The sequence below is a fragment of the Vigna radiata genome, chromosome 10, assembly GCF_000741045.1.
Source record: "Vigna radiata var. radiata cultivar VC1973A chromosome 10, Vradiata_ver6, whole genome shotgun sequence".
NCBI classification, from domain to species: Eukaryota; Viridiplantae; Streptophyta; class Magnoliopsida; order Fabales; family Fabaceae; genus Vigna; species Vigna radiata.
The window spans coordinates 10,999,090-11,016,239 of NC_028360.1; the positions used below are offsets into that span (position 1 = coordinate 10,999,090).

Below are 17,150 nucleotides of genomic sequence, written 5' to 3' on the forward strand. Positions count from 1 at the left end.
ATCATGTGCTTGTCTACACTATACATTATCATTGCATGTGTTCAGGGTATGACATGCCCTTTGAGGGCATTCAATTCAAAACATATCCACATGCCCAATTTCAACATGTCACTCTCAACAAATGTTCTTTACAATGAGGCCATTCACATGCTCCAGATTAACATGAAATCTATTGAACTAATTCAAGTTAAATTTCTGATGATAACAGGTATGGTATGGACTTAGCTCCAATGCCTCCCTCCTCCATCCCTTTCAAAGTGCTTTTGTTGAAACCACTTCATAGGATTGCAGCAAGTAAGCAATAAGCATCCGTGTGATTGCCCTTGACGCTTCTTCTGTTTGTGTTAGGCAGTGTTGGCAGATTTTTCTTGGAGCTTCATCACTGACAAGTGACAACAATAAAAGATTTCAACTTTTGTTGTGGCCAGTCAATGCTACTTGAGCACATAACATCATCAACAACCACAGGGTGAAGTTACAAGTCATAAATGGTAATGGACAGATGCATGAGGTTGAGAAAGATAAACTAATTGGTTACATTACATTACATTACATGAAGTGAGGTTCTTGTCAGAGTTTAGGATAAGTTTGATCTGTTAAGCACTCATTAATTGAGTCAGTCAGTCTTAAACAGTATGAACAATGATAAACACAGACGTTAATCCACTACAAGTTACAATTAAGACTAATCCACGAACAACAAGTTTAGAGTGTCTGTTTTCAAAGTGTCAAAAACAAAAATGCAGTGATAGTATCATATCAAGTGCTTATATCCATTAAATTTAGTGGGCATGCTGGCCTCAGAGGAAACACTTGTGATTAACAAGTCAAATCACTCCCTTGTAGCATTAATGATTAGCATAATTATATCCAAATTCAATTGCATAGCTGCATTGTTCCAATTATTTCACAAGGTAGTTGCCATTCGCTATCAGATTTTGAATAATTTTCCCCTGCCAAACTTATCTCCACTGAAGGGTCCTATTCATCTACCTAATTGATTTTGAAAATGTAGTCGTTTTCTTCTCCATCTGAGTCAGTGAGCAACTTATGGATGCTGAAACTTTCATCTTGTTTTGTAGTATATATCAATAATTGGGATAATAAAGTCTTCAACGCAGGGGCTCTTGAGACTGAAACCTCCCTAGCCCCTTATTTCTTTTTCTTTTTTCTTCTGACAACTGGTCCAAAACATATGATAAAGATTGGTTAAAACATCTTACGTAGCAAAAGGATAGAAAAACCAAGAACAAGAAGATACATATACATATATGTATAGCAATTTGGGGACCCCTTTAGTTTCACACGCACATTAGGGTTGTTTGTGACCGACAAAATCCGATTTGAGGATTTTGAATTTATGACAGAGCAAATGGGTGTGTCAATTCATGAAAGAAATATCCCTGTAAGTTGGATCTATGGTGGAGCTGCTGATCCAAGTAATTGCTTGTTATGTTTAGCAACACAAACACTTAAAACAGGACACTTGACAAGAAGACAACATGGGCACGGCCATGTCTATCCCTTACATGCCCATTTTTGGTCACGTTAACAAAATTTCAACACCATTCCATGATGTTCCCCTCAGACACTGTGACCCATCCATCTCCTTTTTCTGCATTTCTTTCTCTCTTGCATGGGCTTCAATTCAAGCACCTTTACAAAATTTTTAATTTTTTTTAGGTTTTATAAGTAATTTGTAGTTATAAAATTTCTTTTTAAGGAATTTATGAAAAGAAAGTGATGGCATTTGTGTAAGGACAAACGCACCTAATAAAGAAAACCAGAAAAAATTGTTACACATCTAACAAAGTTGGTACTGCAGTATTTTGAAATGTCAGGTAGATTTAGATAATGGTGTTGAAGAATGAAGACCTAGATAGCCATTGGAGGGTTGGTAATGGTTAAAATAGGGTTTAACCACCTATGCCCTAATTAGGTTCAGAAGGAAGACCTGTCAAATCCTTCAAAAGAACATTGTTCAATTCACTGACTTGACAATATTCCTGTCCACTCTTGCAAAATCTTCAACAACAAAATATCAAAATATACAAATAAATTTATTATTATTATCATCAATTTTATTTTAAAAAAAAATATTGTATGAAAAAAATCAAGTTATTTAAGCCTTTATATTTTATAAGTATTATATAGATGCTTCATTAACAGCTCAAATCCTGAGTATTCCAGCAAAGTCTCATACAGTCAGCATTATGTCTTCTTCTGTTGTTTCTTTTCTGCTATTTTAACAGCGAAATGCAGCTAAACACGATATGCAAATTGATTATCTTGAACACTATCATAACCATTTTGATTTTAAATCAAACAACACTTAACCTATTACCTACTCCACTGTTCAAATGGTCCATGTTTTTACTCAGACCACTTGCGTGCAAGAAAAATATACTTTTTAATGCCTTAAAAAACTACTTCTTCAACAGTTATTTAATTCTAGAACTACTCCAGTAATTTTTTTTTTAAGGATAACAATATTTTTTTTATAATATTTTAATAATATTTATATATTATTTTATGATTAGTTTATAGTAATTTTTATGATTATTATTATTGATTGTGAAATAATTTTAGATTAATCACATCATAATACATAAATAATGTTAAAATGTTGTGAAAAGATCATTATTATTTTTGGAAGGATTCAAGCACCACCACCACAAAACCAAAATTTTCAATTAAAATTCTTTTAGAAAACTTATAAAAGCTTAATGTAAAAAAAAAAACTAAAAAGATGAAAATGCAATGATTCAATATACAAAAATAAGTGGAAGTTGAATTGCTCATTAAAAAAATTAATTTCTTTCTGAAAATACAATCAAATATGTTTTCAGAGGAAGAAGAGAAGAAGATAAAAAGATGAGTTGAAAGTTTCACGTTGATTACACATGAAACCAATTTATAATATCGATTAAAAATAAAATTAATTTATAATATTAATTAAAGATAAAATTAATTTATAATATATAAATAAAATTAAAATCCAAACTTATTTTCCAAGTTAATTTTGAAAAATTAGACTTAAAATCTAATTTCTAATAGTTTATCTAAAAACTTTTATATTTATTCATTTTAATGATTAAAATCTCCTGTGCTTGAAAGTTTATATAAATGTCCCTGTATATTAATGATAATGAGCAATAATTCTTCAGTAAACTATCATTTCTACCTAAGCTATTTTTTTACTTGTTTTTTAAAGTAATAGTTCTACATATTTTTTACATAAGAGTTTCTTAAAATTTTGTACTTACTTTTAAAAAAATTAAAATGTATTACAGCATAAACTGTGTATAAATATGAAATATGAGTTTAAGTTTGAACTAAATCACTCAAAAGAAAGGATAACGTTTTTTTTCTTTCAAAAATTAAACTCTATTCAAAGATTTGTAATAGAAAAATAGTTTTATTATTTTTCATGTTTGAATGAGTTTTTTAAAAGCTAACCTCAAGTGGTATGGATGAATAATATGTTGCTCTATAAATTTCATTCAAAATTAAATAATTGTTAAAGTTATTTTGGTAAAAAGTACAAATAAACAGTTATAGAAACTCTGATTTAACAAAAGAAAATAGTTAATAAATAGTTAAATGATTTACTCAAACAATATTTAAACAGTGTAGTAAAAGAAAATTGAAATAATCTGACGACTTTCATTAATACATGGCCCCCACTTTGAAATCTTGGTACCTGATGATGGTATGCTACATACAACCATGCTCATATTTGTCCAATACACATGTTTATAATGTATAAAATACCCAGTTTCCATTAAAACAAAATTAAGTGATATGTACTGACATTGTTATATATTGTTAATTTTTATAACATTAATTTAAGCTATTTCTATAATGAATTGAGTGAATTTAATTTAAAATTATTTATATTCTTAAAAAATTAGACAGTTAAAAATGTGACATACCTGTAGTCAGTTCATAAAAAATTTAACGCCATTTATTTTTTGAGTTGTTCATTTTCAAAGATTAAACATTACGTGAAGAGGATCAAAGTGAAACAAAATTTAGAAGAAGAATTAAAACTAAGAAACACTTAGCTTAATAATTAAGAAATTAAAAATATATTTAAATGATATGACAGAAAATTAGATATAAAATTTTTTGGCTTGAAATATTTAACCCATAAGATAAAGAAGGTATAAAAAGGTTGTGTATGTGAATAACACAAGGCATAGGAACATTTAATGCATCACATAAGTTAAGCATTATGCATCAAACACAATGTTGTATAATTCTATTACATCTTGCTGTTGTGCTGGTTTCATTTGGACAAACTTGTCTTTATGTCCAACATGGACCACTCCTCCTCAAAAGGGAAAGTTACCTTTTAAGATTATTTTTTGCTTCATTAATTAATCATTGTATTAATAATCTTTTGGTTTGTTTGGAGCCAAGGGATTAACAAAGTGATGTCTTGGGATTAAGTAATTCACTGTTCATTAATTTTTCTTAACTAAAACCCAAGACACTGGCATCCACCCGTGATGCCATGTGATGACAAATCATTTCGAATGAACAAAAAGATAAAAAAGGGTGAACACAGTTTCAAAAGAACCTGCAAAAGAACATCATAAATTACTAAATGGCATTGTACCGTTTCAATTCAAAAGTTGCCTTCTTTTATTTTTTATTTTTCTTTTAAAAATGAATTTTTTATTTTATATCTAGTCTTACATCGAAATAAAATCAATTTAAAATATATAAATCGATATAAATCTTATCTTATAAACCGGTTAAACGTAGTTAAAATTCGTTTAAAGTTTATTTGTTATCAATTTAGATAAGTTTTGTGTGTGGGTTAGTTAGGTTTCACAATGAATGTGACTTTGATTTCACTCTTATGAATGACTTAGAGTGTAGAAATAATATATTGAATTCATGTGGCCATGATTGTGGAGTTTCTACTAATATATTGATGGTATTAGTTGGCAAGGTGGAGGATGATGAAGAAGATTTAAGAAAATAAGAAGCATGGAATAATAATGTTGTTATATATGCGTTGAAAAGAAAGATAGAAAGACCATTTTGTCTCTATTTTAGACTTTAGGCGTCAGCAAGATTCTTCTTAAAAGAGCCACCCTTTTAAAAAGACATGCAAATTAAAGTTGCTTTTGGATAATAACTCACTATTTAGATACTAATCTGTTTTCAGATGCTCTGGTTTTTGCATTTTGGAAACACAATCATGGTAACTTGACCTGTTTGAAGCAAGAATTTTGAACCCTAAACACTTCAGTTTAGAGACATTACTCCAAAACTTTCATCATAACGAAGAATCCTCGTGGGGATAGAATTATTACAATTGTCAACAGTCAAAAGAAACTGGCTTCAATCATTGAGGGATAAGGAATCCGTTGAATGTGAAATTGCAAGTTGCCGAATTAACAGCTCTTTTATTTTACTATTTTTTTTCCCTCTTCACAACACTGCTTGTCTTTTACTCTGCACAAATTTAATCATTCCTTAATATAGTACTAAACCAGAAGCTACATCCTTTCATAACAATATTATTGCAGTAAATCTAACATTTCTTGTAGGTAAAACTGATGTCTGGAATTTTACAGACCCAATTTGACAGAACTTTCTTTTTGACAGAACCAATGAATATATATATATATATATATATTATATATATAGTATCGTAAACTTAGGAAGTTAATTTTTTTCTACTCAGAATTTGTTTGTATCACATTGTCCATATCCTGATAGACTTGTATTATATATTGGGACAAGGGCAATGATTCGAAGGGAGGAGAATTTTCTGCGAAGAGTGTTCAGAGTGATGCACAGTGAAAACAAACAGAAAGTTTTAAGGTGAGGAGATAGTCAGAGAAGAAGGAAGACAAGAGAGTGTGATCGTTCAGTTCAGTTGTAAGAAATCATCATCACATTGTCTACCTCTGAACCCACTTTTCATTCCCTTCATCATTCTGCACTGGAAACAACCCAATTTCTCAGGTTATTTCTTGCTTTCTTTCTCGTCATTTTTTACTTGCTTTCATTCTTGTTTCCTATGTATATCTGTGCTGCAGATTTTTCTCCTCCTTTCATTCAAGGCCTCAATTTTCTTTCTCTCATTATCCACCAAGCATTGATAAATTAAAACCTTACGGTGTGTTTGGAATTTAATCCACACAATTTGCATGATTGCAAAGTCGTTTAGAAGGAATGAATCCGTGATTAGATTGTTAAAACTGCGTTTGAAAAGTATATTTAAAATTCTATAAGTTGTTTTTGTTAGATTTTGTAAAGCGTGGATTACTGATTAGGATCTTAGTTTGAAATATGTACTACGGAGAGAAAGAAACGGCACCGTTTTTACTTGCGCTCAACTTTCACTCCTTTGCCATGAAAGCATCTCGATTAAGATTGGATTTTGATTCTGATTTGGTTTCCCCACTTTACCGAACAGTCTTCCTTTCTTTGCTTCTGATATTTCTCTTTTTCTCTCCCCTCTTTCTCTTTCTCTCTCAAAAAACAAATTCTGAAAGTCAGACGATAGAAAGGGCATTTTGGTCAATTCCTTCTGTATGGTTCCACTCACTTGAACACTACCAACCACATTGCCTTTATCTCCACCGGTGGAGGTGTTCTTCATGGTCCTTGCTGACTTTTCTCTCGTCGACGTCGTTTTCTGCTGCGGCGGTGGGTGCAAATCTAAGACATATCGAATGAACAAATTTGAGAGCGCATCCAATCGCACGGTTTCGCTCTCTTTCTCTCTCGTCCTAGTTCTCTACGTGGCTAGGGTCGCCGTAGCGGCGGCGCTGCTACTCCGTACGCCGCTGGATATAGGAGCTAGGATGAAGGCGTAGGTAGGGCTTATTTTGTCTTCGAAGTTTTATTTTATTTTATTTATTTATTTTTATTTGCTGAGGTGCAAGGGAGAACTGGGCCAGTCCGGCTTTTACTTCATTTTTGTTATGGATCTTGTTGTATGCAGGGCCCATTTGTTTCAAAATTTAGTACTCAAGGATAGTATTTTGTGCAACAAAATCTTTATTTCTTACGTTTTTTATTGTTTTTATTCAAATAGGGTAATTTAATTTGTTCAATCTCTTTTATTTTCAGTTTAAAATAATATATATATAATTAGAAATTATGAAAAGTGACCTTATAAGTGAAAAAAGGTTGAAAAGGACTATGTGCGAAAATGCAGGTTGGCTATATTATTAAATTACTGGAAAATGGGCATATATTTTATTCTGAACTACATTCATTGTTTAGGAATGAGATATTGTTTCCCCTAATAGCCTACAATGTAATGATAGGCATCAAAGTACTTGAGTGCTGCCTTTCTTATGCTAAAGAATTAGATTGACAAAATCATATGCGTTTCAGTGCACTTATAGACGTACTTTTCCTTTAGTTGCTTCTTTAGTATATTGCATGCAGCAATTAGAATTTATTATTATTTTTTACTGGAGACAAACTTACGATTAGAGAGATATAAACACTAACTAGTTAATTTTTCTCCTTCAATAGATCATTCGTGTAGATAGTATACCAATAAATGAATTCCATATAATATTTAGTATTATATAAACAGTAATAAGCTTGATAGTTAGTATTTTTAAATTATAATTTTGTATTAAAAATATTATTAATCAATCTTCTTATTATCATCATCATCATTATTTTAATATACCCGCAACATAATTCTCAGTAAAGTACTAATTTATAAGATCTCGTTTTATATGCATAATTTTTCATACATTTATAAGATCTTATTTTATATGCATAAATTTTGATATCAAACCTAGAATTTTTCTTTCAAGGTGGTTTTTCTTGTATGAAGTTATTGGTCATTAAAACGTCTGTTTAATACTAATAAAGTCTCTCTCATATATATATATATATATATATATATATATATATATATATATATATATGTGTGTGTGTGTGTGTGTATGTATATGTATGTATGTTTCTTACTTCATGTTCCTGTGTTCATCCAGACACTTCACAGAGAAAAAGAAAAAGAGAGAGTATCTTCTGCATTCTTACCTCTCTTCAATCATTTTGCTGTCAATGATAAAGTTCCACGTATTGTGAAAACTAAGGAAGGACTCCTTTCTGTGTCCCTTGTCTGCCATTCTCTCTTCCATGAAACTACAACATGACGATGGAAGATGAGTCCTTGGCAACAGTCCCATTTGACAGGGCTATTGAACAGGTTACGCTTTTCATTTCTATTTCTTGTTAGCAACATTTCAAAGTCATGCTCTCTTTAGTGTTGTTTAACTGTTCTCAGGTTTTTTCTCCAATTTCAAATCTTTCAATTTGTTTTAGTTTTGAAATGATTCCTGGGTTTCATTGCTAATGAAACGTTCTCTTTAGTAGTGAATTTTTAGTTGTTTGATCCTATGATTGAAAGTACATTTTCCTTAATGTGCATAAACTTTAGTGAGGGCATTTCCGATTCTTGTTAAAAATTTGGAACCCCTCGCCATCTTTATAATTCATTTGTGTAAAAGATTATGGACAAAGATTGAAAAAGAGATAAGAAAGTTTATCAGAGAAGACAAAATCTTGATTATCAGAAGTTGAAAAGAAACAAATCCAGAACTATTACAAAATGAGATCAAATGTATTTATAGAGTTGGTGATTAACAAGCAATCCACCAAATGCACAACAGCTATCCACTAAAAGAAACAGAAATTAGTTCATGACAATTTATTCATGACAATGATACATGTTGAATTTCTAATATACAATATTTGTTTATTAACGTAAGTTATACTTCGATTTCTTGATTTTCTTTAGCACACATCACCCAATATACATATTTTTTGATGAAATCACCCAAAATACATTCATCTACATTCATTTTCATTGGTAAAAATTCCGGGTCCCTTCAATGTAATTGTTTTAAAAGCATACAAAACGAGACGGTAGTTATCAATACTTGTCAGTTTTGATTCTTTATTATTTAGGCTGGAATTCAGCATCTTTTGCTTTAGAGTAATTTTCTTAGGCCAAAAGATTCTCAGAACACATTAACGTGTGTCTGATCTTAATTGTTGTTTCACTCTACTTATTTTCTTTTGAGTATGCACACATTCCTAAACGATATTCACATATTGATGTGGGTGTTATGATGTGGATCAGTATAAGGCTAGACCTTTAGTCTTTGTCTTCAAATAGGTAATGTAATTTAATATTTTGATTTAGTTTTTATATGTGTCCAATCTTTTCTAGTGTTTGCTCACCTTATCTCTTTTAGAGAATTGATTTTCCATTTTTCCAAGACTCAAAATTTGGTGTGTCTTTCTGTTCAGGCAATTGTGTCAATAAAGAAAGGTGCATATTTACTTAAGTGTGGTCGTAGGGGAAAGCCGAAGCTCTGTCCTTTCAGACTTTCCCAGGTAAGCTATAATGAGATGACAAATCATTTTGGAAGGTTTATACGACCACTCCTTTAGTACGAAACTTGCCTAGATCACATTGTTAGTGCATTTTCTTCTGCAAATTTCTTATGAGTATTGTATTTAGAAGCACCGTACACGTGGACGTTCCAAACTGTTATTTCCTTGGTTTTTCTCAAGATATTGGCTTTGAATTTCTGATGTTATTTTTTATCCATACTATCCTAAAAAAAGAAGCAAGTTACTCTTCGGTGAAGTGCTACTGTTTTTTTCCCCACTTTTTCAGTGAACATTTGTATAATAGTATTGATAGAGGAAAAATTAAGTTTGCCTTATATTGAATACCAGTTAAGAAAAAATATATCTCCTGGTTTTTGTTGGGTGAAATGGTAAACATTATTGGGTTTGAAATTTCATTAGTTTTCCTTATTTTCTTCATTGCATTATGATAAAGTTGCTGAAATTATCTTCCTCTTTTCTGGTTCTAGGATGAGAGAAATTTGATTTGGTATTCAGGACAGCAGGAAAAGCATTTGCGATTGAGTGTAGTTACAAAAATTGTTCAAGGCCAAGAAAATGTATGTAACGAACATCCGTCTATTCTGACTTGATGCATTTCCCCCTTGAATTTGACGGTTTGAAATTCAAATGAACAGAGTACAAATCATGTTTGGTGCTAATAAATTGCTCACTAATTTCAGATAAGGTCCCAGAGGCAAAATGAACCCGAAAAGGAGTGCCATTCATTTTCACTAATCTATGCTAATGGTGAACGTTCTCTTGATCTGGTAATATTTGTGAAATGTGATTAATACATGACATGATATAATTGCATTTGTTTTCCCATAGTTGTAGACTGATTTGACATTTATTTCTTTTGAACTATAGATATGCAAGGACAAGGCACAAGCTGCTTCTTGGTTTGTTGGCTTGAAAGCTGTCATCTCTAGGTGTCAGCATCCTAGAGCTTTTAGTAGTTTAAGAAGTTGCAAAGGTGTGCAGAGTTGTGTTAGTAGTCCTGCTGGGATCTTACGAAGAAAGAAAAATCTTGGCCTTTTGGATGATACCTCTCAGTTTACTCAGGTTTAACACATTTTCTGTGTGGTTATCTCTGCATAATTAATAAAAAATCTTTTATAGCTACCCCACATGCATAATAATCTAACGTAAGGGGTTTATAAGAAAGCATAATCTAATTTTTTAGTTGTTAATAAAAAAAATGATGGATTTTTTTTTGTAGTTATAAATTAATTTTTTTTTTAATTTATTAAACAACGAAAATGTTTCTTCACCTCCGCTTTATGATTACATTGAGCTTCCTTTGTTACTATCAAATATTTACTGTTCTGAAGGGAGGTAAAGGCTGAATAAGATAATGTCATTTCTGATTATTTAGGTTCAAAAGAGACGTGCTTTATTTTATTCAAATTTTTTTGGGCATTGATTACAGTTCACTGGCTTAATTTTCATTGAGTTCTATGTCCGTGTACGTTAGGAATAAGAGAAGCAATGATAAAAAGGATGTATGTCGTTATGAATGTGCTTGAATTTCTGCAAACATGTATTTTTAATAGTACGATTGACATATCTTTTGACTACTCTGTCTTCTTTATTCTCGTCTAAATTCTTAACATTAAAACCAAATTGATCATTCATTTGATGACAGAGGAAACAGCATTATCTTTAATCTTCAAATGAATTTTTCTTTTGGCATAAATGATTATAGACTTTAAAAAACTTACTACTGAAGCTAAACAGAATGCTGAAGGTTTGATGATAATATCATGCTAGAAGCAGTCTACATGTTAATATAAATAACTTAGCACTTTCTCTCCGAAAAAAAAAGACTTGTCGCTAACATCGAATGTAACTTTGTTATTATTTTGAAGGTACACAGCTTATGTGCAAGTCCTACTTTGTCACTTTCCGAAAGGTGCTTTTCTGATGGCTTGTCATGCACTTCTGATAACCTATATTCATCGACATCTTTCCTCTCCAGCGCTCATGGTGTAACGAAGAATTCAGTGCCAAGTTCTCCATACATTGATCCAGAGGTTCATAGTAACATTGAATCAACTCGAACTGATAAGGAGCACAAGAAGAATTTGTCCTATAGGCATTTGACGCATTCTACCTCTGTACATTTAGGAAAAAGTAATGTATTGAAGGATGTAATGATATGGGGTGGAGGGATTGGGTGTCTTGTAGGGATTGTGAATGAAAGGTTTGTTCAAGGTGGGGTCTATTCTTTAGTGCCGAAGTTACTAGAATCAACTGCAATGTTAGATGTACAGAACATAGCTTTGGGAGGAAAACATGCTGCCTTAGTTACAAAACAAGGGGAAGTTTTTTGTTGGGGTCAAGGAAAGTGGGGAAGACTCGGGCAGAAAATTGATATGGACATTAGCTCCCCAAAAATAGTGGATTCTCTTAATGGTCTTCATGTAAAGCACGTTGCTTGTGGTGAATATCATACATGTGCTCTGACAGATTCTGGTGAAGTATATACTTGGGGAAATGATGTCTGCAGTGCAGATTTATTTAATGAAGGGAGAACTAGAAGTCAGTGGATACCTCAAAATCTTGGCGGATCCTTAGATGGTATTAGTATCTCGAGTATTGCTTGTGGAGAATGGCATACTGCGATTGTCTCTAGTTGTGGGAGGTTATTTACTTACGGAGATGGTACATTTGGGGTTCTTGGCCATGGCGATCTTCGGAGCTATTCAAGTCCAAAAGAAGTCGAGTCTCTTAGTGGACTAAGGGTGAGGTCTGTTGCATGTGGATCATGGCATACATCTGCTATTGTTGAAGTTATGATTGATCGTTTTAGGTACAATAGTGCTAGTGGTAAGTTGTTTACATGGGGTGATGGAGATGAGGGGAGGCTTGGTCATTCAGATAACGGAAGCAAGCTTGTACCAACATGTGTTACACAACTTGTCGACTATGATTTTGTTCAAGTGTCATGTGGAAGAATGTTGACTGTAGCACTCACTAACATGGGCAAGGTTTTTGCAATGGGAAGTGCCAAATATGGACAGTTAGGAAATCCACATGCGAAGGATAAAGCAGTCATGGTTGAAGGACAACTCAAACAAGAATTTGTTAAAGTTATATCAACCGGTTCATATCATGTTGCTGTTTTGACTTCTGCAGGGAGTGTTTATACATGGGGCAGGGGTGAAAGTGGCCAACTGGGGTTAGGTGATACTGAAGATAGATATACACCTTGTTTGGTTGAGGCTCTGAGAGATAGACAGGTAAATACTATCGCTTGTGGTCCAAGCTTCACAGCTGCAATCTGTTTACACAAACCTATTTCTATTAGTGACCAATCAACTTGTAGTGGTTGTAGGTTGCCATTTGGGTTCACAAGGAAGAAGCATAACTGCTATAACTGTGGCCTTTTGTTCTGCCGTGCTTGTAGTAGTAAGAAGATTATAAATGCACCTCTAGCCCCCAGTAAGAGCAAGGCTTTTAGGGTTTGTGATCAGTGTTTTGATAAACGACAGGGAGGTACACATTCAATAATGGCATCTAAGTCCAGAAATTACAACAGTCAACAGTTGTTGAAGCATCAACAAAAAATTGCTGATGTCACTGAAGACAGGGGAGAGACAACCGTGACACAAGGTCCTCTGCTATCTTTTGGTCAATCATGTTACAGGAAAAGTATGCCAAGTGGACGTAAGGATTGGAAAAACCACCCCGAAAGCCAACAGGATGTAGAAGATAGTTCTTCTATGCTAGGTGGAATGCCGCAGTGGGGGCAAGTTCCATGTCCTCCCATATTTAAAATTAATGGTACAGAAAATCCAGTTGTTCATGTTTCTTCATCCAAAAATAAATTAGCCACAGTTTCTCCTTTTAGTATGGAATCTACAACATATAACTTCTCTAATGTAGAGACAGATACAACTAAATCTGAGAAGATGCTGCTTGAAGAAGTTCATAGGCTGAGAACCGAGGTATTAACTCTAGATAATATCACCCTTTAAATTGCTTTAGTTTTTAACATGCTTTTGTTACAATGTGGTACATACATACATGTCAAAAACTGTAAACTATATTATTTTTCTTGCTACGTTTCTTCCATTTTAATGACTTTTTTACAATTCAATATAAAATCATTGTTCCTTTTTAGACCACAATTATCAATTTATCAATTTATTTGTATATATACATGTGTTTTTTTTTTTTTAACTTCATTTGTTATAGTTGTAGTCAGTTTTGTGCAACATTCCTCTTCTGAACTTTCCACACATGCCCTTCAATAGTATTTTAACTTTTACTACGCGATTACTAGTAACATAACATTTCTATTCTGTATTGATTGTGCTCACTTTTCCTATGCTGATATTTCATATCATTGGATAGGCTAAGAGACTTGAAGAGCAATGTGAGCTTAAAACTCATAAAATACAAGAGTGTCAACAAAAAATACAGGAGAGTTGGTTTGTGGCAAGGGAGGAAGCTGCTAAATGCAAGGCAGCAAAAGAGGTGATAAAAGCTTTAGCACTAAGGGTAAGTTCTTTAATATCAGTGTAATTATTTTAATTTAGGTTTAAGTTGGAATCTAGAATTTTCAACTTCATTTAATTTAATTTGTATATATGCGTAAGGTAGGTAGCGAAATGTAATAAACATATGTTAAATGAAGTTATTATATGACAATATCAATCAATTGTATCATGTACGAGATTCAAGCTTTAGAACTATTTTAGCATTTCCAGAACAAGGATTCATGGTAAAAATAACTTTCCTGAAATGTACATATCTAATCATGAAATCATTATCAGAGCAAAAAAATTCGACATGATTTTTCTATTTTGTAGGTCTATATTTAAGTTGCATTCCTCGAACAAAGTAATTGATGTATTTATTACCATTGCAGCTTCATACAATATCAGGAAAAGATAACGCCGGGCAAGAAGCAAAAGTTGGACAACATGAATTTGTGCCTAATCTGGCAACCATAGTTACAGATATGAAGAGTCCAAGAGATTACAGTGGGGACAGTCTATCCAATTCTCCTATAGTATTCTCTAACACAATAAAATCCAAATTTGGGAGAAGCATGTTTCCCAAAAATGAAAATTCTAACTTTAGTAGTGGTGAGTCTCAACAAGACAATATCAATGGATTGAAGGCTGACTGGGTAGAACAATACGAGCCAGGTGTTTACATCACATTTACAACCTTACCATGTGGGAAAAAGGGCCTTAAGCGAGTGAGATTTAGGTAATGTCTATTCACCATATTTTTTAATACATTTTTTTATCATACCATTTAATGTCTATTCACCTAGAACTTAGGTTTCTTTTTTCTGTCGAGGAGAATCCTCAAACTGGTTCAACCATGAGCTGGAAGATGTTATATGTTATGATTTTTTGTCTGAATGAGTGTGATGACGTGTGGTTTGCAGTCGCAAGCGATTCTCAGAGAAGGAAGCGGAAAAATGGTGGGAAGAGAATCAGAGCACGGTGTATCACAAGTATGGGATTGAAGGATATATAAACACCAGCCAAAATCAGGTGAAAGGCTAATTTTTACTGCCATTCATCTCTACCAGTTTTCACCAATAGTTCTTAGTGGCTTTAGGTCTCAAAGAAAGATCAATTGTATAGTCACAAATAATAGTGTCTTTGTTCAGCATCTTGGGGCATTCATTCCGGTGTACAGTCACAAATAACAACGTGTCTCTTAATACCATAAAAACACTAGAATTTTAACTTTTTATTTTTATTTATCCTTTTCTGTACTGGTTGTTGTTTGAGAGCGACAAAATCCGACTTGAGGATTTTTATGAATTGATCCAAGTAATGACTGCAATGTCTTTATTGCACGTTCTGTCCAACTTGACAGACACATAAAACAGTCCACACGACAAGAAGACAGAAAGGGCACGTGCATGCATGCATGCTTCTACCTTACTTTCCCATCTTCTCTCATTCCTCCCTCTTCCCATTTCCAACTTCCCTGTCACCATTCTCACTCAGACATTCTACTTTTATTCACTGTTAGGTTGTATTTTTTTTCTTTATATTTAAGCATATTTTATTTCTGTAAAATATGTTACGATACTTTTTTTCAATTTTTTTTCCCTGTGAAAAAACCTTGCATTTGTTCTAATAAGTATTAGTTTCTCAAATTTCTCACTTTTCCTTTATTCAGTTTTATTAATTGTATTTTGGCATGATTTTCTGTTATTTTTATCTACATTTTTATATTCAAGATATTTCGTTCATGTAAAATAACTCTATGTTGTGATACTTTCAATGAAAATATTTCTATACAAGTTTTTAATTTTATCAAACACCCACAGTTGACTGTTACAATGGCAGCTACTTGACAATTATTGAGATGAAACTTTTATTTTGATAGAGTTGAATCAGCTTATGAATAGAAAAACCAATCAAATTATCACACGACTTTGTTCGTACTAGTCCTTTTAAATGTTAAGTAAATTGACGGAGTCTTTTAAAATGTTACTTAGATTGATGAGAATTGAACAAGTAGCCATCGGAAGGTTAGCTATCGTAAAAATTAGAGACGATAAATAAACTTTTATATATATATATACCCTTAATTATACATTAGTTTTCTTTTATATGATTTTATTTAAACATAAAATAGGTTACAATTAAAATTAGTGACACAATTCTTGTAACCATAATAGAAAAATTAGATAATTCAAACAATTTTGATGCAATCGAGTTGTAAACAAAATTTGGACCCTGAACTGGGCCCATATACTTTTTGTACACATTAAGACGTTGGGCTAAATATGCATGCATTATGGGTTGTTGCTCCCACCACCACCCTTTGCTCCTTCTATCTCTCCATTCCACTTTTACACCTTCTTTTATTTCTATATTTTTATTATATTCTTAAATAAAATTTATCTTTTAGGGTTAATATTTTTTAGGTTTAAACCTTTTTTTGGTTCTTAAGTTAAGTTTTGATGTTCAGTTTAGTCCTCGCTTTTAAAAATGTCAACCTTTAGTTCCTATGATATGAAAAAATGTATCAAATCAGTCTTATCCGTTAACAAATCACAAGTTTTTCATTAAGTGATTTGTTGTTCATAACACCTTTCGTTAACAAATCACAAAATATTGGATACCTAGGTATGAAAACTTGTGATTTGTTGTTCATTAAGTGATGTCATGAGGACTGATTCGATACATTTTTCATATAATAGGGACTAAAGGTTGACATTTTTAAAAGCGGGGACTAAATTGAACATCAGAACTTAACTTAGGGACCAAAAAAGGGTTTAAACCTATTTTTTAACTCCAATCTCCTAGCAGCGGCATACAACCTTTTCTTTCTCACGTTCTACTTCGTCTCTTCTCATTGCTTTTGTTTCATTGTGCTCTTATTCTTTCTTTTTTTTTCGAATTCTTTGTCCTCTCTTTCATTGTGTGTGGTGTGATGGTGTGGTAAGTGAGAGGTTGCAGGTGGATAGTGGTGGGAGGAATTGTTGCAAATGTACGAGTTTGTCTTAGTGGTGTTTGAAGGTCTTCGTAGTGGTTGAAAGTGCAAAGAGGCGAAGGTGTACATAGATACGTAATCAACCCTAACTTAAAATAACGTAAACCCTTAAACGGATATAAACATCCATCAACGGATTTCAACATCCGTTTAAGATAAAATGGATGTCGATAATCTCAACGGTTGGATATGGTACGTGAAAAGAAACATTGAAACCTCCTCTAAATTGAATTTACTCATGCCCAATTGTT

The 17,150-nt window shown here is 32.5% G+C and overlaps 1 protein-coding gene across 4 annotated transcripts; it reads left to right on the top strand.

Annotated features, from left to right (window-relative positions):
* The first annotated feature begins 5,692 nt into the window (after positions 1-5,692).
* On the top strand, positions 5,693-15,553 carry LOC106775967 (PH, RCC1 and FYVE domains-containing protein 1). 4 transcript variants are annotated; one of them, XM_022786689.1, is made up of 11 exons: positions 5,693-5,988; positions 6,522-6,845; positions 7,989-8,206; positions 9,313-9,399; positions 9,888-9,977; positions 10,101-10,187; positions 10,288-10,482; positions 11,289-13,370; positions 13,780-13,926; positions 14,297-14,643; positions 14,828-15,553. In XM_022786689.1, the coding sequence occupies exons 3-11, from the start codon at positions 8,150-8,152 to the stop codon at positions 14,946-14,948; spliced, it is 3,213 nt and encodes a 1,070-aa protein (XP_022642410.1). In that variant the 5' UTR covers positions 5,693-5,988; positions 6,522-6,845; positions 7,989-8,149; the 3' UTR covers positions 14,949-15,553. The 4 variants fall into 4 exon arrangements, with proteins under 4 accessions (XP_022642410.1, XP_022642409.1, XP_014518722.1 ...); XM_022786688.1 differs by having other exon boundaries at positions 6,526-6,845; XM_014663236.2 differs by lacking the exon at positions 6,522-6,845 and having other exon boundaries at positions 11,289-13,206; positions 13,309-13,370.
* The last annotated feature ends 1,597 nt before the right edge of the window (positions 15,554-17,150 follow it).

Coding starts and splice junctions, on each gene's coding strand:
- LOC106775967 (XM_022786689.1), top strand. CDS start 8,150: ATGACGATGGAAGATGAGTCCTTGGCAACAGTCCCATTTGACAGGGCT. Junction 13,927..14,296: donor TAAAAGCTTTAGCACTAAGG/GTAAGTTCTTTA, acceptor TTACCATTGCAG/CTTCATACAATATCAGGAAA. Junction 14,644..14,827: donor CTTAAGCGAGTGAGATTTAG/GTAATGTCTATT, acceptor TGTGGTTTGCAG/TCGCAAGCGATTCTCAGAGA.